We start from the raw sequence: 27,219 nt of genomic DNA, 5'->3' as shown, positions 1-27,219 counted from the left end.
TAGAAGCTTGGAGGTAGGTGGTTGGAATGAGAGGAATAACAGTAAGGGAATCAACCGTGGGAGGAAGATGATGTTTAGTTGCAGTGAACACTTTAGGCTTGTGGATTCCGGCCTTAGCCCTTGTAACCATGGTATGAGTATTAACTGGAATAGAAGGTGCTGGAGGTTGATCAATGGATGCAGATTCTGGAGAATGAGCAATGGAGGTAGAGTCTGGAGATGGAGCAATGGATACAGGTTCTGTAGGTTCTGGAGAAGAAGAAGTAGGAACGGGTAAAGGTGTGGAATGAGGAACTGGTATGGTAAAGGAAAAGGAAGGAGCGGATGGTGTAAGAGAGGATAAAGAAGAAGTAGTAGGGGAAGTAGGGAGGTGCTTAAAGGGGAGGGAATTTTCATCAAAGACAACGTGTCGGGAAATGTACAGCTTGTTGGTAACTGGATCGAGGCATCGGTAACCACTGTGATTCAAACTGTAGCCCAAAAATACACAGAGCTTGCTCTTTGTGTCCAGTTTGTGAGAACTATAAGGTTGCAACCAAGGGTAACAAGCACAACTAAAGGTCTTCAAGGTGTGATACTTAGGTGCAGCCTTGAACAATAACTCCCAGGGACATGATAAAAACTGAGAAGGTAGTCGATTGATGAGATACACAGCAGTTTGAAAAGCTTCTACCCAAAACTTGGATGGCAAACCACTGTGAGATATCAAAGTCCGACCCATTTCAACAATATGCCTGTGTTTCCTTTCGGTACAACCATTCTGCTGTGGAGTGTGAGGACAACTCAACTGGTGTATAATGCCCTGAGTATTAAGAAATCCTTGTAAAACAGAATTGAGAAACTCACCCCCTGAATCAGATCGTAAGCACTGGATCTTACTGTCAAACCAATTCTGAACTTTCAAAACAAATGTTTTAAGAACAGAACAAACATCAGATTTGAAGTGCAAAGGATATAACCAACTATATTTGGTGAAATCATCAACCAAAACAAGATAGTATTTATAGCCAGTACATGAAGGAGTGGGAGAATGACCCCATACATCAGCATGAATGATATGAAATGGCCTAATGGATGTACAAGGTACAACAGAAAATGGAAGCCTAGAAGCTTTCCCAAATTGACAATCAGAACAAAAGGATTGTTTATGTACTGAACCAGCAACAGGCAGTTGACTTTTATTAACAATCTTATTTAAAACAACACTAGAAGGATGTCCAAGCCTTCTGTGCCATATATTGATGTCAGCTTGAGCAATCATAAGAGCATGAGGAGAAACAGCAATCCCAGATATGCCATTAGATGCATTCTAATAGAAAGGATAGAGACCCCCTTCACTGGGGCCCTGGAAAAGCATCATCCGAGTGCGTAGGTCCTTGACATAGAATCCAAATGGATCAAATGTCAGAGAACACCAATTATCATGAACAAATCGATATACGGAGAGCAAGTTATGAGATGCTTGAGGAACTAAAAGAACATCATGTAGTTTAAACACAGCATTAGCAGTTCGAATAAGAGCAGATCCAGTGTGAGAAATGAAGAGACCTTTACCATCACCAACAAATAGTTGGTCAGTGCCAGTGTATGGAATGACTGAGTTGAGAGAAGCAGGGTCGGGAGTCACATGATGGGAAACACCACTATCAGTAAGCCAGTAGCTTGGAGAAGGGGAACCAGTCATGGCAAACATACCGACAAGAGGATTAGTGAAACCTGGAGATTGCTGAGAAGCAAATTGAGAAAGACGGCCACAAGAAAGGGCACCATGACCATACTGATTACACAACTGACAAGGAAGAGAACGTCCAGAGGAAAAGGATGAGGAACTCGCTTGATAGTGTTTAGGAATAAAACCAGAGGATGAAGGTCGATTCGGATTCGGAGCAGAACCAAGAACACCACCAAAAATGCGATTAGGACCAAAATTACGATTCTGACCAAAGTTACGAGGCTGATGAGAACGATTCCGATTCTGAAACTTTCCTCTAGAATTTCCTCGAAAAGAATTGGAACCAGATGAATGTTGTTGTGCTGTATAAGCATGAAAATGTGCTGAAGAGGAAGAAAAAGATCGAGTCTTACGCTTCTGGAGCGAGATTTCTTTACTGAGGAGAAGCCCGTGAAGTTCATCAGTAGTCACATCTTCATATCGCGTCTCAATGGAATCAACAAATGATTCATACTCATCAGGCAGGCCAGAAAGAATATAAGCGACAAGATCATTCTCAGAGATCGGCTCACCAGCAGTAGCCAGTTTATCGGAGATTTCTTTGATAGAGTTGAAGTAGTCGGTCAGCGAAGAGTCACATTTCTGAATAGTCTGGATCTTGGAGCGAAGACTATGCACATGAGTGCGTGAAGCACCAGCAAAACGACGCTCAAGAGACTGCCAAAGAGATCACGAATCCGCCATCCCAATCGTCAACGGAAGAATATCCTCAGCATGGGTAGAGTTGATCCAAATCGTCAGAATCTGATCACGTTCACACCAAAGTTCATAAGCAGGGTTGAGAATTTGAGATCCAGAAGAATCACGAACAAATTCCGGTGGACATAGATCGTCGCCATTGACGAGACCTAGAAGCTTGAATCGTTTCAGAATAAGAAGAAACAAGCTACGCCAGGTAATATAATTCTGACGATTGAGTTTAATCGGAATCATGGCAGCAACATTCTGAACCGTAATCGATCCAATCGAAGGATGAAGCAGATTAGACACCTCGCCATGAGAAGTAGGACCAGAAGAAGGAGAATCATAGGAAGTCGCCATGAAAGCAGCAAACAATTCGTAGAAAAAGAAAGGGAGAAAGATCTGTTTGGGAAGTAAGAAAATGCACACAAACGGAAGGAAAAGATCGAAGTCGTTAGACAGAGGCGAAGGATACCATGTTGAAGATCAAAGATCTGTAAAGAAAACAAGATTCTAGAGAGAGTTTAGACAGAGAAAGAATCTAGAGAGAGATTGAGTTGTTGAAGAATAAATCTCATTAATTCCACACTCAGTACAAGGTGTATGTTATACATAAATACTCACTAATGCTGACTAAGCATTCTAATACAACAAACTCTAACAAACCAAAACTTAACAACTAAGCTAAGTATCTAGGTATTAATCTGATACATTGTGTTCATGATTAGTAGATAGTCCTTCAGTATCCTTAACACATCAAACAAACATCGAGACAAGGGCTGTTTCTTTTGACCTTTAGCTCACTTCAATTAAGAGCCTTTTGTGATGTTGACTGGGCACGCTACAATGACACTAGAAGATCAGTCACTGGATATTGCATCTTACTTGGTCACTCACCAATTTCTTGGAAGACTAAGAAACAAACCACAATTTCTCGTTCAACAGCGGAAGCCGAGTATCACTCCATGGCATCCACTTGTTGCAAGATCACCTGGTTAAGATACATACTTGTTGATTTAAATGTCAAACAGTTGCAGCCTATTATGCTCCATTGCGACAATCAGGCGGGCCTACATATAGCTTCAAATCCAGTTTTTCACAAACGAACGAAGCACATCGAAATCGACTGTCACTTAGTTCGTGAAAAGCTCCAAGAAGGAATGATCAAGACTGCTCATGTTCGAACACATCATCAACTAGCAGACTTGTTTACCAAAGCGCTGGGTTCCCCACAATTTACAGTATTACTCAGCAAGTTAGGAGTGATTAATATACACTCTAACTTGAGGGGGAGTGTTAAAGAAGGAAAGGATCAACACGATTCAAGTAACAAATCAATCCAACAGTTATCAAATTAAGTGTAATATATTTTCCTATTCTGTTGTATGCTAGCTTAATTGTAGGAGTTAGTTTAGCATCAATTACGTCATAGCTATTGTATATAACCTTATACATTGTGTTGAATAATATTACAAGAGAAAGTATTTACTCAAACAAGGTTCGGGGATATTATGGTTTTTTGAGGTTTTGATAGGTTTGTCATAAATGGAGGATGTTAATGAAGTTAATGAACATGCTTATCTTTGTAGGCTTGACTTCTGAACATAAAATTGTGGTTTATGATATTCAATCAATGGAAAATGTGACTTTCACAAGCTCCAAGCCTCTGTCAATTATAGAGATCTCAATATGTATCTAAAATTTACTTAAGGCACTGGTGGAAAAATGTATTTAACGTTTTACGTTCATATGCGTGGGCTCGACTTCTAAAAACGCATCCTGCAAAGCTATGCTTCACAAGTTTACAAGGCCTGTCAAGTGCAACACATTCATTTGTGTAGTATAATTGTATTCGATAAGGATAATACTATCACTGCACCTTATTCCTCGACACCTTGGCCTTCTTCAGTATTTGTTGGAGCATTGGAAATCAGTTTTCCGACTCGATATCATGGTGTTCAGTAATTCGGCTGGTAATTTTTGGCATAATCCATTTGAAAATTTTAGTTGTTTTTGTTGTTGGTTATATTTATTTGTTAAAGTAATGATTTTGGTTTCATGGTCAGGGCTTTATGAGTATGATCATGATGCGTCAAAAGCTAGGGAGCTTGAAGTGGCAATTAGAATTAAAGTGATAATACATAATAAGTGTTTGGTTTTTGTTTTTGTTTTTTTTAAATTTCCGCCGCAAAGTTTTTGAATTTCTCATTTTTCAGACACCAAATTCCATTTGAAAGGAGTAGGTTGGTTAAATACAGGTTTTTCATAGGAACTATAGAACTTATGTAGTATTGATGTAGGTATTTTTGTCTTATGTAATAGGAGTGAAGAAACCCGCTGGATTAATAATCATCTTATTTTGATCAAATTTTGCAGTAGGCTTTTTATTCAAAATAGTCCATGAGATTTGCATCATCCATAATTTTGGTCACTGAGATTTAAAATCAATAGAAGTAGTCCCTGAGATTGTCCATCATCCATGATTTTGGTCATTCCGTTAAAAACTCCGTTAAGTGTCCCAAAGCTCTTGGCTGGAAGTTTGTGCAATTTTCAAAGCTTCGTAACTCAATCGTTTCTTAACCAAATTCGACCCATAATATATCAAACGGAAGATAGGAAAGTGTAGAATAAGATTATACCTATTTGGAAGCCCAATGATTGCCGGAGATGGCCGGAAAATACCTATTTGGAAGCCCAATGATTGCCCAAAGATAATGGTATCTTTCGTGACTGCTAACTCACCATGGTTTGGTCGGAAAACTTTAGCCACTTTCGAGCCGTTGTCCTACCAAACCAAGGTGAGTTAGCCTTTGAAAAAGGTATCATTATCTTCGTCTTGTCAAGAAGTATGATTTTCGTTTTTGAATCACTCGATTTCGTTGAGTATTGAAGAAGTTATGAACGTTTAAAGTTTACCCAATTTCTGGCGAGTTTTCCAGTTTTTAACAGAATGACTAAAAATCATGGATGGTGGACAATCTCAGGACTACTTCTATTGATTTTAAATCTCAGGGATCAAAATTATGGATGATGCAAGTCTCAGGGACCATTTTGAATAAAAAGCCTTTGCAGTATAAATCAAGATCCAATATTTTTGTTTGTATAATTTGTAATTATTTACTAGATTTTTTTAATTGAAAACTACTCATTAGATTTAGATTAATCATCATGACATTGGAATTCAAGTTTTTGTTTGTATCAGTGCATGCTATTGCTAATCACCAAATTAATTACGTTTGTTGAAATTTTTAGAATAATTATTTTTTAAAGGGAACTTTAACGAAAAGCACCCGGTACTGTTCACTTTAACGAAAAACCACATTTTTACACTAAAAAGTCAATCATGTTACTATTTACTTTACCCTTTATTTTGTCCTTATCATTAAAACTCAAAATTTTCAAGCCATTTTCATTAGTTTTCTTTTTTTAAATGCCTGATTACTTAAACCTCACTGAGATAAAAATTTAAATATAGTTCCCTAAGCAAGCTTGCTTATTTTTCAACTATTTAACTGATGTGTGACTTCTAACTGTAATTTTTCGTATTTCTTCTTTTATGTTCTGATTATTAAATTTGAAATCACTTAATGAACTGAAATTGCCAAACCATGTTAGAGTGTAATTTTGCGCGTTCCATTTGAGTTTACAAACAACACTTACATTCATATGTATGTTTTGTTCAGTGCCTATCACCTGTTTGATAAAATATACCAGAGAAACACGCACGCTCGCACACACGGTTTTCTCGGTTCTTTGTTCTCTGTTTTTAGATGTTTCTGGATTGAGAATTTCATGGGTGAAATGCCTCTGCGCATTGGGTCTAAATTGCAGGTGAGAAAACACAGAGAGCCAGCAAAGCTTCGTAGAGAGGAGGCATGAGTTTCCTATGATGGTAAGTCTATTCCTTCATTTGGGTAAAGCATCTTCATTGTGGTGTATTTGGCAAAACTCGAGACCCTTTTATGCATTTTTTGTTTTGATTGGTTTGTTGGATGTCAGCATGTGGGACACTTGAGTTTGAGTACCTTTGTCTGTTCCGATATGATTTGCACTTGAACAGTGCAATTGGAGATCTTACTTTAGACTAAAGTAATGTCCTCAAATAGCACTATTCCAGTAACAAATCAACAATATCAATTACGGAGGTGATTTTCACTCTCTTATTAGCTTTTCACTCTCTTATTAGCTTCTCACACATTCTTTATTATTATAACAAAAAAATTAAATAAATTAAACGTAAACAAAAAATATAATTAAATAGGATTGTGCGTGAGACTAAGGGCCAGTTTGGGATTGCTATGCTTTTAAAAAAAAAACTGCTTCTGTTGTGCTATAAGAATAATCAGCTGTAAAATAAAGCAGATGAGCGTTTGGTTAACTGTGTTTTAAAAGTGATATGAGTAAGAAAAGCAATGTAAAAGCATTGGTAAATTTTAATGTAACAGTAATATAATTGTATACAATGACAAAATAGATATAGTAGTAGGAGTGGGGAGACAACAGCTGTGGCGGGGACAATGGTGGTAATAGTGGTAGTGGTGGTGGTGGTTGCAATGGTGGTGATGGTAGCAGGAATGGAGGTGGTGTTAATAGCAGGATGTGGTGGTTGGGGTGTAGAGGTAATAATGGTGTTAATGGCAGTGCTAATGTCGATGGTGGCAGTTGTGGTTGTGGCGGTAGTGGTCGCAGTTGTGGTTATAGTGGAGGTATGGTGGTGGTGCTAATAGTGGGATGTGGTGGTTGGGGTGTAAAGGTAACAATGGTGCTAGGGACGGTGGTAGTGCTAGTGGTGGCAATGGTGGCGGTTGCAGTTGTGGTGGTGGTGGCAACGACGACATTAATGATGGTAATGACAATGGCGGTAGTGGTGGTTATGGTTAGGTTATGGTGGTGGTAATAATGTTGATAGTGTAAGGATAGTGTTTGTAATGGTAGGTCATAACGGTCACTTTATTTTCTAAGGGATAAAATGTGTGTGGAAGGCAAATAATGTTATTATAAAAATATTAATTAATGAAGATATTACAACATACAAGCTACTTTTAAAAGTTGTTGTCTAGAAGCTATTACTTTTAAAATAAGCAGCATATTTTACTTTTACCAAACACTTTTTTTATTGCTTAGCTTTAAAGTGAAGCAGTTTTTGGTGAAAAAAAAGTATACCAAACGGGGCCTAAAAATGGTGTGTATCCCTATCAACAATATCAACAGTAACATCATCGTTATTTAAGATTTATTTGTTATTTAAGATTCATCCAACCACTCTTTCTTCTCTTTCTTTTTAGCTCTGCCTCCTCCTCCCGTTTAGCGGGAAATGAGGTGGATAGGCTTTCCCTGCTTGCCTTCAAAGCTGAAATCGTGACCGATACCCTCGGCATCCTTAGCCCTTGGAATGAATCCCTCCACTTTTGTCATTGGCCAGGCATCACTTGTGGCCACAGACACCAGAGGGTTACGGTGCTCGACCTCCAATCAAGCAGGCTGGCAGGCCACCTATCTCCCCACATTGGAAACTTGAGCTTTTTGAGGGCTTTATACCTCCAGAACAATAGCTTCAGCCACACCATCCCTCCAGAAATTGGTCGTTTGTTCCGCTTGGAAGAACTATTCCTTGATAACAACTCCTTCGGTGGTCATATTCCATTCAACATATCACGTTGCTCTAACCTCCAATACCTACGCTTAAATGGCAACACTCTTAGTGACGAACTTCCAACTGAAATTGCCTCATTGTCCAAGCTTCAGGTACTTGGTTTAGGCAAGAACAATTTTTACGGGAAAATCCCACCTTCTTTTGGGAATCTTTCTTCTCTTTCGAGGCTATCTTTGCCTCAAAATAATCTCCATGGAGGTATTCCAAATAGCCTTGGCCAGTTGAAAGGCTTAACGGGTTTTTCACTGGCTATGAATTATTTGAATGGTACCATCCCTCCCTCCATATACAACCTCTCGTCAATTCAAATCATTTATATGTTTCAAAACAACCTTCATGGAACTCTTCCACCTGGCTTGGGCCACACTATATTTCCAAACCTCGAAACATTTGTTTTCTATGCCAACCAATTCACTGGATCAGTACCAGCTTCAATCTCCAATGCCTCAAACCTTTCAAAATTTGATATCGCATTCAATAAGTTTACTGGAAAAGTGCCTAGTCTGGCACGCCTGTCAAATTTGTCTTGGTTTGAACTTGATGAAAACAATCTTGGAAATAATGAGGAAGGTGACTTGGATTTCATCTCTTCTCTAGTTAATTGCACCAATTTAGAAGTGTTATCTATCGGTACCAATAATTTTGGAGGAGTGCTGCCTAAATCTATCAGCAATCTCTCAACAAAGCTCAAGGGAATATATTTATATGAGAATCAGATACGCGGAAGCATTCCCGTCGGGGTTGGAAATCTTATCAACTTGGAGAGACTAAGCTTTTATGCGAATTTATTGGCAGGCACTATACCGAGTTCAATATGTAAACTGAATAAGCTTTATGGCCTAGATCTACAAGCCAATGAACTGTCAGGTAATGTTCCATCATCTCTAGGAAATCTAACTTCATTAAGCAATTTGTATCTCCGGTCAAACAAGTTAAATGGAAGCATACCACAAAGTCTCGGAGACTGCAGGTTTTTGATATATTTGGATCTTTCCCACAACAATCTTAGCGGTCCATTTCCAAAACAAGTCATCAATTTACTTGTTCACTTGAATCTAGCTAGAAACCAACTTACTGAATCCATTCCCTTGGAAGTAGGTAACTTACAGCATCTTGTTTTCTTGAATGTTTCTGAAAACAAGTTATCTGGTGAGATTCCACAAAGCTTAGGGAGTTGCACAAGTTTGACGACTCTGTCTCTGAGAGAAAATTTATTGCAGGGGACAATTCCTAAATCCTTGAGCTCTTTGAAAGGAATTGAAGATTTTGACCTCTCTCACAACAAATTGTCTGGCATAATTCCCAACTACTTGGGGAGTTTCCCCTTCTTGCATAATTTGAACCTCTCATTTAACGATTTTGAAGGCGCAGTACCAATCCAAGGAGTTTTTAAGAATGCAAGTGCGGTATCTGTTGTGGGAAACACACGGCTTTGTGGAGGTATACCTCACTTAAGATTGCCTAAATGCATCTCCAAGCAATCTAAGCGCGGGTTATCTCCTAAGATGAACTTAATTATCTCAGTTTCCTGTGGGGTTGTCGGCTTGGTCTTGGTGTTGTTACTTGCTCTTCTTTATCGATCAAGAAAGGCTAGAGCGCTCAAGTCAACTTCAGGATCATCACTGGGGGTTTCACTCTTGAAACTGTCCTATGGAGATCTCCTCAAAGTAACTGATGGGTTCTCTGCTTCGAATCTGATTGGTTCTGGAAGTTTCGGGTCCGTATACAAGGGAGTTCTCAATCAGCATGAAGAAATAAATGTTGCGGTGAAAGTACTCAATCTTCAAACTTCAAGAGCTTCTAAAAGTTTCATATCTGAATGTGAAGCCTTGAAAAGCATTAGGCATCGAAATCTTGTCAAGCTACTGACTGCTTGTTCAAGCATTGACTTTCAAGGAAACGAATTCAAAGCCCTGGTGTATGAGTTCATGGTGAATGGAAGCCTAGATGAGTGGCTGCACATATCAGCTCAAGAAGTAGGTAGGCCAGCCAATCTGCCAAAGAATCTGAATCTCACTCAAAGAGTTAACATTGCCATCGATGTAGCATATGCTTTGGATTATTTGCACAACCGCTCCCACATGCCAATAGTTCATTGTGATATAAAGCCCAGCAACATTTTGTTAGACAATGACATGACTGCTTGTGTTGGTGATTTCGGTTTAGCAAGGTACCTCCGGGATGCTTTTTGCCCATCTCCTTTGTACGAGAGCAGTTCCAATGTCATAAAAGGCACCATAGGCTATACTCCCCCAGGTAAATTTTCTTTTGTATATATTTTATTTGTGCTTCCAGTATGGTTTTGTATATAGCATAAGTTTTTTGAAGTCACACATAAGAACAAAGCTATGTTTTTGTGCATATAACTTAAGAGTATGGAATGGGAGGCAAGCTGTCAACATATGGCGATGTGTATAGCTATGGAATACTGTTGTTGGAGATGTTAACTGGCAAGAGGCCGACAGATGACATGTTTAAAGGTGGTATGGACCTGCACAATTTTGTTATAACGGCTCTACCAGAACGTGTGGGAGAAATATGTGATCCACTACTTGTTCAAATAGAAGAAAGCAGCAGCAGTACTAATCCCAGAAGTAATAGGGGGAATCATGCCCCAAATGATCAAAGAAAAAGGGTTGTGGAGTGCTTGACTGACATTGCAAGAGTAGGAGTTGCTTGTTCTGTAGCGACGCCGAGAGAGCGAAAGGACATGAGCAATGTGGTAGCTGAATTGAGTCTAATAAGGGATGTGCTAACTGGAACTAGGATGCCCAGAGAGAATCTGTGATGACGACCTAAGTAGTGAGTAATAATACCCTGTTATCATTAAATAAAATCCCATGACAGTGCTTGAATTTTGCATGGTGATCTTCTGAATGATGACGAGGAGGACTGGAACAAGTGAAGTGGATTTTCCCGTTTTGCAATTTCATTTTGTATGTTTTGTGAATGATCTTAATTTGTAAGATCATCTTTATGTTTGCTTGGAAATTTGAAATTTGTCAATTTAAGGTTGGTTCATGTTCTTATAATTAAATTATGCAATTTTAAGTTTAGAATTTGTCAATTCAAGTTTGGTGTGTGTGTATATATATGTATATATATGTATGTATGTATGTATGCAAGCCTTTTCGTACACAGCCTGCAAAAATAAACGTTAAGCGCACCTCTTGCATACGGGTGTAGTCAGGTTCAGGTTTGAAGTAGGTTTAGATTTATTTGGATTGTGTTCGGATTCGCCCATGGAGTTCAACCTTATAACACATTATTTTGCATAACCATTCAAATTTTGAACCAAAAAGCGTCAATATTAGTTAAAATTTTATTTACACATGATCATTTACACAAAAGTTAAAACAAACAACTTAGAGATCTTACCTCTCTTAAAGTATTATCTGTAGCCAATTTTTGCATGGAGATATTCCAAATAGCCTCGGACAGTTGAAAAGTTTATTATTTCCTTCCATATACAACCTCTCTTCAATAGAATACTTTTCTGTCACGGAACTCTTCCTCCTGGCTCGGATCACCCTTTATTTCCAAACATAGTAAATATTGCTTACAATGGAAACCAATTTCCAGAAATGTTTTGGAGGTTTAAAGATTCAGGAATTGCACGAGTTTCCAAAACTGTTTGGGAGTTGCATGAGTTTGAGGACTGTCTCTGAGAGGTAACTTATCGGATGGGACAATTCCTTAATCCTTGAGTTCTTTGAGAGGGGTTGAATATTTCGATCTTTCTCGTAGCAACCTTTCCGGCAGAATTCCCAACTATTTGGAGCGTTTCAAGTTGCAGAATTTGAACCTCTCATTACAATTTTGAAGGTGCAGTAGCAATGCAAGGAATTTTAGAAAACACAAATTTAATTTCTAACATGGGAAACACACAGCTTTATGGCGGTACACCTAATTTAAGATTGCCCTTATGCTTTATCTAAGAAAGTACTACTTCTTAGGCTGAAAATATTCTCTCAATTGCTTGTGGGGTTGTTGGATTGATCGTAGTGTTGTAACTTGTGCTTCCTTGCCGATCAAGAAAAGCAAGAGAACTTAAGTCAACTTGAGGATCTAGGGGTTTCGCTCTTGAAATTGTCTTATGGAGATCTCAACAAGACAATTCTCAATCAGCATAGGAAACTACCGACTGCTTGTTCAAGCATCGATTTTCACGGAAACGAGTTCAAGGCTTTGGTTAACTGGTTCAAGGTGAAAGGAAGCCTAGAAGAATGGCTGAATCGGTCAATTCAAAGAGTAAACATGTCAACCAATCTGCAGAAGCATTCAGATCTTATTCAGAGAGTAAACATTGCCATTGACCTAGGGTCTGCTCGGGATTATTTGCACAATCGCTCTCACAGGCCAATAACCGATTAACATTCTCTTGGACGATGGCCTGACTACCTGTTTTGGTGATTTCGGTTTAGCATGTTATTTGTCAGATGCTTCTTCCATACTTCCTTCACCTGAAAGCTCTTTGAACGGAATAAAAGATTTCATTAATTTTTTGAAGTTACACTGAAAGCTCTTTGAGCGAATGCACATGAACAATGGCGTAGCTGTTTTGGTGATTTCGGTGATATGAGATACTTTTGCTTTGGAGTCATTGGCTTGCAGAGGTACCCCAAGGAATAAGGAACACTGAATGACTCGAGAGGCTTCGTTGGGAAAGCATCTTTGGAGATGAAGAAAGGCTCTGTATGTCTGCCTCGCTATGGAAGGTGAAGGTGGACAGTTATAGGAGGTCCCTTAATACCTGTAGAGGTACTATTCTTTCACTCGTGTCGGCAACTAATGCGTGATTGAACAGTAAGGCTTCACGTGATTTCTTCTTTATCAGAAATCTTCGACAAATTGTCCGTAATTTCCGCCAAGCTGAGTGTGCATGTGACAGGTGTTGACGCTGCTGAAAAATACTGGCGCCTCTTCGATAACTGGGATCGGCGCTTCGACAAATTACCCGTGATTTCTGCAAAGCTGAGTTTGCGTGTGATGGGTGTTGACGTGGCTGAAAAAGACTGGCGCCTCTTCGATATCTGGGATCGGCGCTTCGACAAATTGCCCGTGATTTTCGCAAAGCTGAGTTTGCGTGTGACGGGTGCCGACGCGTCTGGAAAAGCAAGATGCTTCTCCGATTTCTGAGCTTGCCTCTTCGATTTTTGAATGGCCTATTCGAATTCTGAGCTCGCCTCTTCGATCTCTGAAATCCCGTCGAGTGCTGATTTTTTATAGAGGCACGCTGTTCGTTTCAAAACACACTTGAATTTTCGCTTGTGAAAACTCACCTCTTGTACTTCTAAGCTCTTGATTTGTCCGATCTCTTCCTCCTTCAATACTTTGAAAATGTCTGGACCCTCCGACCGTCGTTTTGACTTGAATCTTGGTGAAGAGGCAGTCCCGCCTTCTCCAGACAACATATGGCGCCCATCCTTTATATCCCCTACTGGTCCTCTCACCGTTGGGGATTCGGTGATTAAGAATGATATGACCGCTGCGGTGGTGGCCCGGAACCTTGTCACCCCCAAAGATAACAGACTACTTTCCAGGCGGTCTGATGAGTTGGCTGTTAAGGAGTCTCTGGCTCTTAGTGTGCAGTGTGCGGGTTCTGTGTCCAACATGGCCCAACGCCTATTTGCTCGAACCCGTCAAGTTGAATCGTTGGCGGCTGAAGTGATGAGTCTCAAACAGGAGACTAGGGGGCTCAAGCATGAGAATAAACAGTTGCACAAGCTCGCACACAACTATGCCACAAACATGAAGAGGAAAATTGACCAGATGCAGGAATCTGATGGTCAGATTTTACTTGATCATCGGAGGTTTGTGGGTTTGTTCCAACAACATTTGCCTTCGTCTTCTGGGGCTGTACCGCGTAGTGAAGCTCCAAATGATCAACCTCTGACTCCTCTTCTTCCTGGAGTTCCGCTGAGTGGTGTGGCTTCAAACAGTCAACCTCCGACGCCTCTTCTTCCTGGAGCTCTGCCGAGTGGTGAGGCGCCACCTGATCGTCTTTGAAGATCCCTTTTTGTAAATTTGATTTGATTTGATTTTTTTTTTTCTGTATGTACAATGCAAATTTATGTAAAATTTCCAAAAAGAAATAAAGAAAAACGGACTTTATTTCTCTCGATGCATTTGGATTTTTTTTTTTTTTTGCTCCATACATACATGTATTATGTATATATATATATATATATATATATGTATATTTTTTCACGTGGATTGATCCACCATTCCAAAACCCTTCCCCTTTGCAGCCACCAAGAATCCACCTTCTCTCCTTTTTTTTTTTTAATTATTATATATATATATATATATATATATTTTTTTTTTTACTTTAATTTATTTTTTTATTTTTATTATTTTTATTTTTATTTTTATTTTTATTTTTGCTTTCATATGGTGCTGATCCACCATTCCCCTTTTCTTTTCTTTTTTCACGTGGTGCCAGCACCACTTTGCTCCACCATCCTTTTTTTTTTTTTTTTAAATATTTTTTTCTGTATAAATTTGGGTGGTGGGTAGAGGAATTTGCAGGAAGCAGACGAAGACGGACGAAGAGCTGGAGTTTGAGGAAGCGCTTCTCGGCCGACTAGTCGTTTGACAGCGGTCTTTGAAGTTGTTGGCAGCCGCGAGGTAAAAGACGGATGAGGTCTTTGGGTGTGGATTGTCAAACTTTGGTTTTGTTAATCTCATTCAAAGGCCGCAGCCATGGCGGAGCAAGGAGGAGAGGATGGGGCCACCATGTCTCAGAGAGAGAGAGAAGGCTGGAAGATCTAAGCAACAGTCCGAGACCAACTCATCCTTCAGCTTCGAGGTTTCTGCTGCAGATCCTGGTGTTTTCTGCGGAGGCTAAGTTTAAAGCAATTGCGATGGTGCTAATCGTGTATTTGAGGAGGAGGAAGACGACTTTGTTGCTGCCCTCCCAAGTCTTGAGGTAGTCGACTTAAGCTTCAATCGTCTCATCAGCCGCTTCCCACAACCCTCTTCAGAGCCGCCACCGTCATCATTGACCTCATCGAAGATCGAGATCAACTCCTCCGTTTTCACGACGAGTTCACGAGCCTACCAACGATGATCACTCTCAACACCACCTGTGGGAATTTCTTCACTTGCACTTTCACAGGCCACGGTGCCGGAGTCCAGAAGCTTGCCATAAATGTCACTCTGCTCCGCTCGACTTTCACCACTGGCCTCTGTTCCAGCACCAGCTGCATCACTACGACTCCTCATTCGTCTTAGCCATAAACAGCATGCCAGATCTGGTTGACGGACTCTGTGTTTTTCGGGACTTTGACGGTGGAGATGACGGAATGAAGAAGACGAGGTGCTGACTGCTGAGTTATTCTTCTTTTGTTACCAGCTGTCACTTTGCAGGAGGAGAACGGCGGTGCTTGTCGTCGTCAGAGGTTGCTAAACGAGAAAGAGATGACAGACAAAGCAGTCCTACACGGGGGAAAGGTTGAGGCTCAGTGACGACTCCACAGAGTCAGAGTGGACGACGGCGTCGAGGAGTTGGTGAAGCGGAGCAACACTGGAGGAGTTGGTGGTGTAGCTGAAGAGGAGCTTGGGGTCAGAGGAGAGAGAGAGCCTCAACATACTGTTTATCATTGCTGCAGATTCTAGAGAGAGAAAGCTTAGTTTAGAGAGAGAGAGATCTGATAGAGTCATTATACTATATACAAAAGGTCCAACTATTGAATCAGCAAGCCTTTGTATGGGTGCTTCATGTCCTTGAGCATTTATCAACCATGCGAACGATCTTGAATATCATTGAATTGGAGCCAGTTGAAGATGCTTCAACCTGCAGAGGACCATCCCAGTTTATTGTTCCAGCTGAGACAGTAAGGTCTTTTTCCTTGAATACAGGAAGTGATTCTCCTGTGAGCATGGATTCGTCGACAACACTTCTTCCAGCCACAACTCTTCCATCCACAGGTATGGTTTCTCCTGGAAAAACCAACACAGAGTCTCCAACCCGAACCTTGTCAGTTGGGACTTCAACGCATATTGCATCAGAGAAAAGTACACTGTTGCTGAAGGAATCATTTTCCGGGGAACCAATTACAAGTCTTGCTTGTGTGTTCATCAGTGACAAGAGTTCATTCATATCACTAGATGCCTTGATCCTTGCCCTTTCCTCGAGAGAACGTCCTAGGAGCACAAAACCAAGAAGCATGACCGGCTCATCGAAGAACGCTGCATCCCATTGAAGCCCAAGGTTGAGAAGCGAGACTGCACTAATTGTAAAAGCTGCGAGGGATCCAAATCCGACAAGAGAATTCATGTTTGGTGCTCCTTTCTTGAAGGCTCTCAGACCATCAAAAAGCAAGTCACGGCCAGGTCCCAACAAAGCTCCGGTAGCTAAACCCGCCTTCACATACGAATTATGCAGCAGCTCCCAAAACGATCCATGAGCAGCATGAATTCCTAGAGAATACAAAATGTGAGAAGCATGCGATCCGCAGCACAATGCCACTAAAGTCCAAGCTAAAATCACTATATTCCTGCTATTCACCATTATCTCCTCCTTCTTCTTCATGTGGTTTTGAATTTCTTCTGTACGCCGGAGAACTTCGTAGTTGATGTCCTCCAAGACGTCATCGGCATCATGAGCTACGTCTTTTAGATTCTTGACCCAGATTCTGACTGCCATGCTCCGATCCCGTGGTTGGTGGGCAACATCGCCTAAGTACTGTTGAATCTCAAGTGACGATTGACGAAGCTCAGTTAGCTCTTTTTTGAATCCTGGGAAAAGACCGATTTCTGAAGCAGCAAGTGAAGTGACCGACTGCAGTAATCCCTCCACCGGAAAAGTGTAGAGATCCATACCCGCCCGATAAGGGGAGATTAGAGAGAGGAGGAGGAGAGAGAGAGCTGCTGGGCCGCACGTGATTTGAACACAATAGAAGCAGCGGTGAGAGCAGCGGCGGTTTCGCCAGCCATGTCAGACCCCTGGTGGTTTTTTTTTATCGATCTTGTACACAGCGCCTGATGTGTCCATGTCCTCCGACCGCTCCCAGCAGTTGTGGTCCGAGGCGGCGAAGAGGCTGGAGAAGCCGAAGACGACGAGGGCCTGGAGGTTTCTCTGAGAACTTTACCCATTACCCAAATGAATTACTCGGATTTGGGATCTAGGGTTTAATCGGAATGTTGGAGTTCGGATAAAATTGGATGGGGAAATGAGGAAGTTAGGACCTTCGGAAAGAGAAAGATTCAATCTTTTCCTGGAGATTTTCTCGGGAAAGTGATAGAGAATCTAGGGTTTCGTTTCTCGAAGGTGAATTTGCAGGGCTTCCGAAAGAGAGCGAAGAGAGAGAGAGGGAACGGGAAGTGAGAGTTCATCGGGGGTATGGTACTGAATTTGGACAATAGGCTTGGGCCTGGTCACTGCCACTTGGGTTTGGATGTCCTCATTTTGGTGAGCTGGCTGCTGATGCCTTGTTGCTGCTGGAGCTTGGTGTTGGGCCGAGACATATATATATATATGTTTCCCTTTTTTTTTTTTTTTTTTTTTTTTTTTCTAAATACATAATAACATATGTTTTTTTTTCTTTTTTTTTTCTAAATACATAATAACATATGTATTCAAATTTTTTTTTTTCGAAGAAACTGTAATTTAATTTTGTACAAAGAAAATTGCAAATTTTCTTAACAAAATAAATTTGTAATGAAATTGACCTTCTTTAATAAAACATTTATTCTTTTGATTTTGATGTGACTGAACTCGAAATTGAATATTCAAGCTGCCTACGTACCCTTCCAAAGAAGAGATCAAGTCTTAACGTAGTTCGAATACATTTTTTTTTTCTTTCTTGGTAATTTCTTTTGGTGCCGTTTGCAGTTTCAACTCGTGCAGACAAGGAGTGTTGGTGTCGTTTGCAGTTTCAACTCGTGCAGACAATGAGCATTTGGTGCCGTGTTGCAGTTTCAGCTCGTGCAGACAAGGAGCTTTGGGTTGTCGCCTTTTAGGCTCGTGCAGACCAGGAGCGTTGGTGTTGCCTTTTATGCTCGTGCAGACCAGGAGCATTGTGCCATGCAGTTTAGGCTCGTGCAGGCGATGAGCATTTGTGAATTTTGTCAAGCAATCCGGGAGAGGCGTTCCTCACAATTTTCATAGCAAGGAGCTTTGACCGCATGATTGAAGAAGTCTTCGGGCAAGAAGTCACGCATCGTTATGGCAACGGACGATTTTTGTGTCGCAATTTCATCATCTTCAACACGTTCACGTTGCTTTGAAGGTTGACAAGAGCTGATTTGCCCCCTTTCCGATTGGCGGACTTGTGGAGGAGACGTATGCTTCTTGTGCAATTTCTTAGGGGTGACTTGAGTCCATCCTTCTACTTTGCTTGTCTTGGAGGATGCCCCCAACGGTTGAGGTGAAAACTTTGAGTCGGAAAAGCCAGAAGTGAAGGTGGTACAGTTTGACTCCCCCACATCGTCAAGATCTAGCTCGATGATTCCTTTCTGAGCCAGCTTCATGATGAGATCTTTCAGCACGAAACACTTTTCGGTCGGATGACTGATGAAGCGGTGGAATTTACAGTATCTTGGACTGTCAGTACGATTCATCTCTTCCGGCCGTCTGCACTTAGGCAAACTGATCACCTTCTTGTCCAACAGGTCATCTAGCATGGCAACCACATCAGAGTCGGGGAATGGATAAGTTTTCTCCTCAAGCTCCTTCAAAGTGCGTCGACGCGTCTCTTGATCACGAAAAGCTTCGGTTTGAATCGCCTTGCCTCGTGTGGATATTTTGACGGGAGATGTGTTGACCGTCATCGCTTCCTTGGTGGGTTTCCATGCAGCCTTTTCCACCTTTGTCCCAAGAGCTTTGTCGTTCTTGTAGTCGGCGATCGGTTCTTTCTTCCCATGATGGGCGATGCTCAACTCCATGTCATGGGCGCGAGTGGCCAATTCCTTGAAGGTCCGTGGTTTAATGCCTTGAAGGATGTATTGCAAACCCCATTGCATACCTTGGATGCACATCTCGATTGAAGAGGTTTCCGAGAGCCTGTCTTTACAGTCGAGGCTTATAGTGCGCCATCTGTTGATGTAGTCAATGACTGGCTCATCTTTCCACTGCTTTGTGCTCGTTAGCTCTAGCATGCTCACAGTGCGGTGGGTGCTGTAGAAGCGGTTGAGGAATTCCCGCTCTAATTGCTCCCAGCTGTTGATGGACTCAGGCTCTAGGTCTGTGTACCACTCAAAGACGTTTCCTTTTAGCGAGCGCACAAACTGCTTGGCGAGGTAATCCCCTTCGGTTCCTGCGTTGTTGCAAGTTTCAACGAAGTGGGCAACGTGCTGTTTCGGGTTTCCCTTTCCATCAAATTGCATGAACTTTGGTGGTTGATAACCCCTCGGCATCCTTAAGGCATCAATCTTCTTGGAATAGGGCTTCGAGTAGAACAATGAGGTATGTGAGCTCCCTTCGTACTGTGCCTTGATGGTGTTGGTGATCATCTCCTGCAGCTGCTGGATAGAAAGAGATCCCATGAGTGCTGCCGCTTGGTCTGGCTCCGGCTTCCCATCGATTTTCTTCACCGGGGGTTCTTCGTCTCCGCCAGCTCCTCCCTTTAGTGGATCATCATCTGGGTCGGGTTTATCGCCGTCCTGCGCCTCCAGTCGGTTGACTAGTGCTGCAATTTGCAAGTTTTTTTCTTCCACAGTTCGGGTTAGCTTTGCGATTGCTTCATTCATTTGAGCCAGCTGCTCATCGATTGAAGTTGCTCCAATGGTCATGACTTGCATGGCTGAACTGTCGCTTGAATCGGCATTGGAGAGCATGGATTCGGAGTATTTCCTTGGGCTTTCCCCCCTTGGTGCCCTTAGTGAGGCTAAGGTGATCAAAGGCTCGTGCCTTGGGTGCTTTTGTTCCCTTGATAGAGTTGATGCAGAGGTGAAAGAGGCGGCAGAAGTAGCTCTTGCCATGCTTCGAGTCGTAATGCCTAAAGTGACACCTCTTGCGACGAGGGCGCTTTTGTTCTTTACGCCAGTTGCGGGAACAGTTTGAGCCTTCCTTGAAGCCATTAATTTTGGAAGTGCGCTTGAATTTCTTGAACGGAGAAAGAGATGAGAGGCAGAGATTGTCCCACTGGGCGTGCCAATTTGTGAACACGGAAAATTCCTGAAACGAAAGAGACAAGAACAACGTGCACAAACAAATATTATGTATTTGATGATTTTGGGTTACAATCTCTCTCTAATTTGATCCTCTGATTCGATCTCCGTAAGGTGTGTATTTGTGGATGTGTGATTGATCCAAAGGGCCGTTGGGCTTGATCTAAGGATGAACGTTCTTCAAGGGCCGTGGACTTGATCTTGAATGTGGATTTGAGCGGATCTTTGAATGGGCTTTTGGGCTTGATCTTTGAAGAACAGTGATGAATGGATCTCCAAGGGCTTTTGGGCTTGGTGATCTTGAAGAACAGTGATGAACGGATCTTCAAGGGTTTTTGGGCTTGATTTTGAAGAACGGTTGGATGTGTGGATTTGTCGACGTTGTTGATCCAAGGGTCGTTGGGGCTTGATCTTGGATGAACGGATGATGAACGATGGTGCTTTCTTCAAGGGCCGTCGGGGCTTGATCTTGGAAGAACGATGAACGAAGAACACTTTCTTCAAGGGCTGTCGGGGCTTGATCTTGAATTGGTGGATGATTGTTGATCCAATGGCCGTCGGGGCTTGATCTTGGAAGAACGATGAACGAAGAACGGAGAAGGCTTTCTTGATTCTTCGGGAACTTGGGTGCTTGAGAGCTTCGGAGTTTCAGAGCTTCAGAGCTTCAAGGTGTAATATGAATCGGTCCCCTAAATGAATGAAATGGGCTTGTATTTATAGAATTTTCCAATGCCTAATTTTGAATATAATATCCCAGATGAAATAAGTCGTTTCTGCCAGGTGTTGACACGTGTCCTATTTGATGACTTTTCCAACTCATTTCAATTTTCGTTGAGTCACACGCTACGTGTAAAATTTATGTAATACATGAGCGTTGACACTTTGATTTATCGGTCAACATTTATTTACGAAATTTCGATGTCTACAATAATACATAGTAAGTGTTTGGTTTTTGTTTTGTTTTGTTTTTTAATTTTTGCAGCAAAGTTTTTGAATTTCTCATTTTTCAGACACCAAATTCCATTTGAAAAGAGTATGTTGGTTAAATACAGGTTTTTCATAGGAACTATAGAACTTATGTAGTATTGATGCAGGTATTTTTGTCTTATAGGAGTGAAGAAATCATCTTATTTTGATCAATTTTTGTAGTATAAATCACGATCGCATATTTTTGTTTGTATAATTTGTAATTACTTACTAGATTTTTTTAATTGAAAACTACTCATTAGATTTAGATAAATCATCATGAGATTGGAATTCAAGTTTTTGTTTGTATCAGTGCATGCTATTGCTAATCACCAAATTAATTACGTTAGTTGAAATTTTTGGAATAATTATTTTTTAAATTCCTGATTACTTAAACCTCACTGAGAGAAAATTTTAGGACGAGACAATTTAGTCAACAACATGTCAACATATCGAGATGACAGTGATCGAGGATAGTTCTATTGAATGCGTGTTCGTACTTTGATGTTGGTGGCCCATTTTTTTTCTCTTTATTCCAGGTTGAAAATCCGGGCAATTTTTTTAATTTTTTTCAGGGGTCACTCATTTAAACCTTCTGTTCTCTCGTACATTTTCTAGTCTCTTTAATGAAAATTGTACTTTCATATAAAAAAAACAAAGAGTATTTGCTACGTCACAATGATGCATCGCAATTTGCAAGAGTAATAATTATGAGAGTAGAAAACTAGCCAATTTACCATTTGCATTACGGTGGAAAACTAGCTAGTGCAAAACTAGCTAACATTCCACTAAGGCCGAACATTTCATGACTAACGTGTAAGTCACTTTCTGTTTTCTATGATAACTCTCTGTTTTATTTATTTTTTATTCAGATTGGTTCTTTTACTAGATGAATTTTTTCAGTGTGTCGGAAATACGGCACGGTACACGTGTAATAAGATAATGGTTAAATTTTCTTTTTTCCAAGTTTCAAACAAATTGTGTTATTACACTTGGAGTACCAGACCGTCTTTCTGGCAACCTGAAAAGTTTCTCCTTTCACTTAATCTGCAAGCTTGAAATGGCTTTGTAAATACCTAATGAAGAAGAGTAATGCCACATTTAACACATTTTTCATATCACATTTGTACCACCCATCTAATAGAGGTTAACCTATTAGTACATCTAGATTCATCTCTATTAGAAAGGAGGTACAAATATGATATGAAAAATATGGTAAGAGTAGCATTTTTGATTTAAAAATTATTGCAGGTGCCCCAAAACCATCAACCACGGCATGCACGCAGAAACGGTCAAAGCGATTTGGGTTTTTCCGCACCATATTTTGATCTGCTTGACACTAAAATTGACTCTTTTTTGTTCATCGATTTACGTTACTAAGGATATATAAATATCCAGAGCTTTATTTTGAAGCCTAGCTAAAATGGAGTTCTCAAGTATTCATATTAGCATTTGGTTTATTTTCATGCAACCACTCTTTCTTCTCTTTCTTTTTAGCTTTGCCTCCTCCTCGCGTTTAGCGGAAAATGAGGTTGATAGGCTTTCCTTGCTTGCCTTCAAAGCTGAAATTGTGACCGATTCCCTGGGCATCCTTAGCTCTTGGAATGAATCCCTCCACTTCTGTCATTGGTCAGGCATTACTTGTGGCCGCAGACACCAGAGGGTTACAGTGCTCGACCTCCAATCAAGCGGGCTGGCAGGCCACCTATCTCCCCACATTGGAAACTTGAGCTTTCTGAGGGCTTTATATCTCCAGAACAATAGCTTCAGCCACACCATCCCTCCAGAAATTGGTCGTTTGTTCCGCTTGGAAGAACTATTCCTTCATAACAACTCCTTCGGTGGTCATATTCCATTCAACATATCACGTTGCTCTAACCTCCAATACCTTGACTTATATGGCAACACTCTTAGTGGCGAACTTCCAACTGAAATTGCCTCATTGTCCAAGCTTCAGGTACTTGATTTTGGCAATAACAATTTTTATGGGATAATCCCACCTTCTTTTGGGAATCTTTCTTCTCCTTGGTGGCTATCTGTATTTGGAAACAATCTGCACGGAGGTATTCCAAATAGGCTTGGCCAGTTGAAAAGCTTAATTCATTTTTCATTGGCTTCAAATTACTTGAATGGTACCATCCCTCCCTCCATATACAACCTCTCGTCAATTAAAGTCATTTATATGTTTCAAAACAACCTTCATGGAACTCTTCCTCCTGGCTTGGGCCACACTATATTTCCAAACCTCGAAACCTTTATTTTCGATTCCAACCAATTCACTGGACCCGTACCAGCTTCAATCTCCAATGCCTCAAACCTTTTAGTATTTTCTATCTCATCCAATAAGTTTACTGGCAAAGTGCCTAGTCTGGCACGCCTGTCAAATTTGTATCGGTTTTCACTTTTTAAGAACAATCTTGGAAATAATGAGGAAGGTGACTTGGATTTCATCTCTTCCCTAGTTAATTGCACCAATTTAGAAGTTTTATCTATCGGCTTCAATAATTTTGGAGGAGTGATGCCTGAATCTGTGAGCAATCTCTCAACAAAGCTCAGGCTAATATATTTCTATGAGAATCAGATACGCGGAAGCATTCCCATCGGGGTTGGAAATCTTATCAACTTGGAGAGACTAAGCTTTTATGCAAATTTATTGGCAGGCACTATACCGAGTTCAATATGTAAACTGAATAAGCTTTATGGCCTAGATCTACAAGTCAATGAACTGTCAGGTAATGTTCCATCATCTCTAGGGAATCTCACTTCATTAAGCAATTTGTATCTCAACTCAAACAAGTTAAATGGAAGCATACCACAAAGTCTTGGAGACTGCAGGTTTATGTTAGATTTGGATCTTTCCCACAACAATCTTAGCGGTCCAATTCCAAAACAAGTAATCAATTTACCTTTTCACTTGAATCTATCTGGAAACCAACTTACTGAATCCATTCCCATGGAAGGAGGTAACTTACAGCATCTTGTTATCTTGGATGTTTCTGAAAACAAGTTATCTGGTGAGATTCCACAAAGCTTAGGGAGTTGCACAAGTTTGACGACTCTGTCTCTGAGAGAAAATTTATTGCAGGGGACAATTCCTAAATCCTTGAGCTCTTTGAGAGGAATTGAAGATTTTGACCTCTCTCACAACAAATTGTCTGGCATAATTCCCAACTACTTGGGGAGTTTGCCCTTCTTGCATAATTTGAACCTTTCATTTAACGATTTTGAAGGTGCAGTACCAATCCAAGGAGTTTTTAAGAATGCAAGTGCGGTATCTATTGTGGGAAACACACGGCTTTGTGGAGGTATACCTAACTTAAGATTGCCTAAATGCATCTCCAAGCAATCTAAGCGCGGGTTATCTCCTAAGCTGAACTTAATTATCTCAGTTTCCTGTGGGGTTGTCGGCTTGGTCTTGGTGTTGTTACTTGCGCTTCTTTATCGATCAAGAAAGGCTAGAGCGCTCAAGTCAACTTCAGGATCATCACTGGGGGTTTCACTTTTGAAACTGTCCTATGGAGATCTCCTCAAAGCAACTGATGGGTTCTCTGCTTCGAATCTGATTGGTTCTGGAAGTTTCGGGTCCGTATACAAGGGAGTTCTCAATCAGCATGAAGAAATAAATGTTGCGGTGAAAGTACTCAATCTTCAAACTTCAAGAGCTTCTAAAAGTTTCATATCTGAATGTGAAGCCTTGAAAAGCATTAGGCATCGAAATCTTGTCAAGCTACTGACTGCTTGTTCAAGCATTGACTTTCAAGGAAACGATTTCAAAGCCCTGGTGTATGAGTTCATGGTGAATGGAAGCCTAGATGAGTGGCTGCACATATCAGCTCAAGGAGTAGATAGGCCAGCCAATCTGCCAAAGAATCTGAATCTCACTCAAAGAGTTAACATTGCCATCGATGTAGCGTATGCTCTGGATTATTTGCACAACCGCTCCCACATACCAATAGTTCATTGTGATATAAAGCCTAGCAACATTTTGTTAGACAATGACATGACTGCTTGTGTTGGTGATTTCGGTTTAGCAAGGTACCTCCAGGATGCTTCTTGCCCATCTCCTTTGCACGAGAGCAGTTCCAATGTCATAAAAGGCACCATAGGCTATACTCCCCCAGGTAAATTTTCTTTTGTATATATTTTATTTGTGCTTCCAGTATGGTTTTGTATATAGCATGAGTTTTTTGAAGTCACACATAAGAACAAAGCTATGTTTTTGTGCATATAACTTAAGAGTATGGAATGGGAGGCGAGCTGTCAACATATGGCGATGTGTATAGCTACGGAATACTGTTGTTGGAGATGTTAACTGGCAAGAGGCCGACAGATGACATGTTTAAAGGTGGTATGGACCTGCACAATTTTGTTATAACGGCTCTACCAGAACGTGTGGGAGAAATATGTGATCCACTACTTGTTCAAATAGAAGAAAGCAGCAGCAGTACTAATCCCAGAAGTAATAGGGGGAATCATGCCCCAAATGATCAAAGAAAAAGGGTTGTGGAGTGCTTGACTAACATTGCAAGAGTAGGAGTTGCTTGTTCTGTAGTGACGCCGAGAGAGCGAAAGGACATGAGCAATGTGGTAGCTGAATTGAGTCTAATAAGGGATGTGCTAACTGGAACTAGGATGCCCAGAGAGAATCTGTGATGACGACCTAAGTAGTGAGTAATGATACCCTGTTATCATTAAATAAAATCCCATGACAGTGCTTGAATTTTGCATGGTGATCTTCTGAATGATGACGAGGAGGACTGGAACAAGTGAAGTGGATTTTTCCGTTTTGCAATTTCATTTTGTATGTTTTGTGAATGATCTTAATTTGTAAGATCATCTTTATGTTTGCTTGGAAATTTGAAATTTGTCAATTTAAGGTTGGTTCATGTTCTTATAATTAAATTATGCAATTTTAAGTTTAGAATTTGTCAATTCAAGTTTGGTGTGTGTGTATATATATGTATATATATGTATGTATGTATGTATGCAAGCCTTTTCGTACACAGCCTGCAAAAATAAACGTTAAGCGCACCTCTTGCATACGGGTGTAGTCAGGTTCAGGTTTGAAGTAGGTTTAGATTTATTTGGATTGTGTTCGGATTCGCCCATGGAGTTCAACCTTATAACACATTATTTTGCATAACCATTCAAATTTTGAACCAAAAAGCGTCAATATTAGTTAAAATTTTATTTACACATGATCATTTACACAAAAGTTAAAACAAACAACTTAGAGATCTTACCTCTCTTAAAGTATTATCTGTAGCCAATTTTTGCATGGAGATATTCCAAATAGCCTCGGACAGTTGAAAAGTTTATTATTTCCTTCCATATACAACCTCTCTTCAATAGAATACTTTTCTGTCACGGAACTCTTCCTCCTGGCTCGGATCACCCTTTATTTCCAAACATAGTAAATATTGCTTACAATGGAAACCAATTTCCAGAAATGTTTTGGAGGTTTAAAGATTCAGGAATTGCACGAGTTTCCAAAACTGTTTGGGAGTTGCATGAGTTTGAGGACTGTCTCTGAGAGGTAACTTATCGGATGGGACAATTCCTTAATCCTTGAGTTCTTTGAGAGGGGTTGAATATTTCGATCTTTCTCGTAGCAACCTTTCCGGCAGAATTCCCAACTATTTGGAGCGTTTCAAGTTGCAGAATTTGAACCTCTCATTACAATTTTGAAGGTGCAGTAGCAATGCAAGGAATTTTAGAAAACACAAATTTAATTTCTAACATGGGAAACACACAGCTTTATGGCGGTACACCTAATTTAAGATTGCCCTTATGCTTTATCTAAGAAAGTACTACTTCTTAGGCTGAAAATATTCTCTCAATTGCTTGTGGGGTTGTTGGATTGATCGTAGTGTTGTAACTTGTGCTTCCTTGCCGATCAAGAAAAGCAAGAGAACTTAAGTCAACTTGAGGATCTAGGGGTTTCGCTCTTGAAATTGTCTTATGGAGATCTCAACAAGACAATTCTCAATCAGCATAGGAAACTACCGACTGCTTGTTCAAGCATCGATTTTCACGGAAACGAGTTCAAGGCTTTGGTTAACTGGTTCAAGGT

The 27,219-nt window shown here is 40.6% G+C and overlaps 3 protein-coding genes across 3 annotated transcripts; all 3 read left to right on the top strand.

Annotated features, from left to right (window-relative positions):
• Positions 1–7,172: 7,172 nt before the first annotated feature.
• On the top strand, positions 7,173–12,440 carry LOC139187593 (putative receptor-like protein kinase At3g47110). The gene is made up of 3 exons (XM_070825795.1): positions 7,173–7,294; positions 7,699–8,158; positions 12,072–12,440. Exons 1-3 carry the CDS (start codon positions 7,173–7,175, stop codon positions 12,438–12,440), a joined length of 951 nt encoding a protein of 316 aa, XP_070681896.1.
• On the top strand, positions 7,670–26,177 carry LOC139197587 (probable LRR receptor-like serine/threonine-protein kinase At3g47570). The gene is made up of 3 exons (XM_070825290.1): positions 7,670–7,740; positions 22,686–25,267; positions 25,384–26,177. Exons 2-3 carry the CDS (start codon positions 23,329–23,331, stop codon positions 25,797–25,799), a joined length of 2,355 nt encoding a protein of 784 aa, XP_070681391.1. The 5' UTR covers positions 7,670–7,740; positions 22,686–23,328; the 3' UTR covers positions 25,800–26,177.
• Positions 7,678–11,138, top strand: LOC103432950 (probable LRR receptor-like serine/threonine-protein kinase At3g47570). Its single transcript, XM_070825291.1, has 2 exons — positions 7,678–10,322; positions 10,439–11,138. The coding sequence occupies exons 1-2, from the start codon at positions 8,318–8,320 to the stop codon at positions 10,852–10,854; spliced, it is 2,421 nt and encodes an 806-aa protein (XP_070681392.1). The 5' UTR covers positions 7,678–8,317; the 3' UTR covers positions 10,855–11,138.
• Positions 26,178–27,219: the final 1,042 nt, after the last annotated feature.

The sequence above is a fragment of the Malus domestica genome, chromosome 07 (genome assembly GCF_042453785.1).
Source record: "Malus domestica chromosome 07, GDT2T_hap1".
In the NCBI taxonomy this organism is placed as follows: domain Eukaryota; kingdom Viridiplantae; phylum Streptophyta; class Magnoliopsida; order Rosales; family Rosaceae; genus Malus; species Malus domestica.
This window is presented reverse-complemented; position numbering and strand designations above follow the sequence as displayed.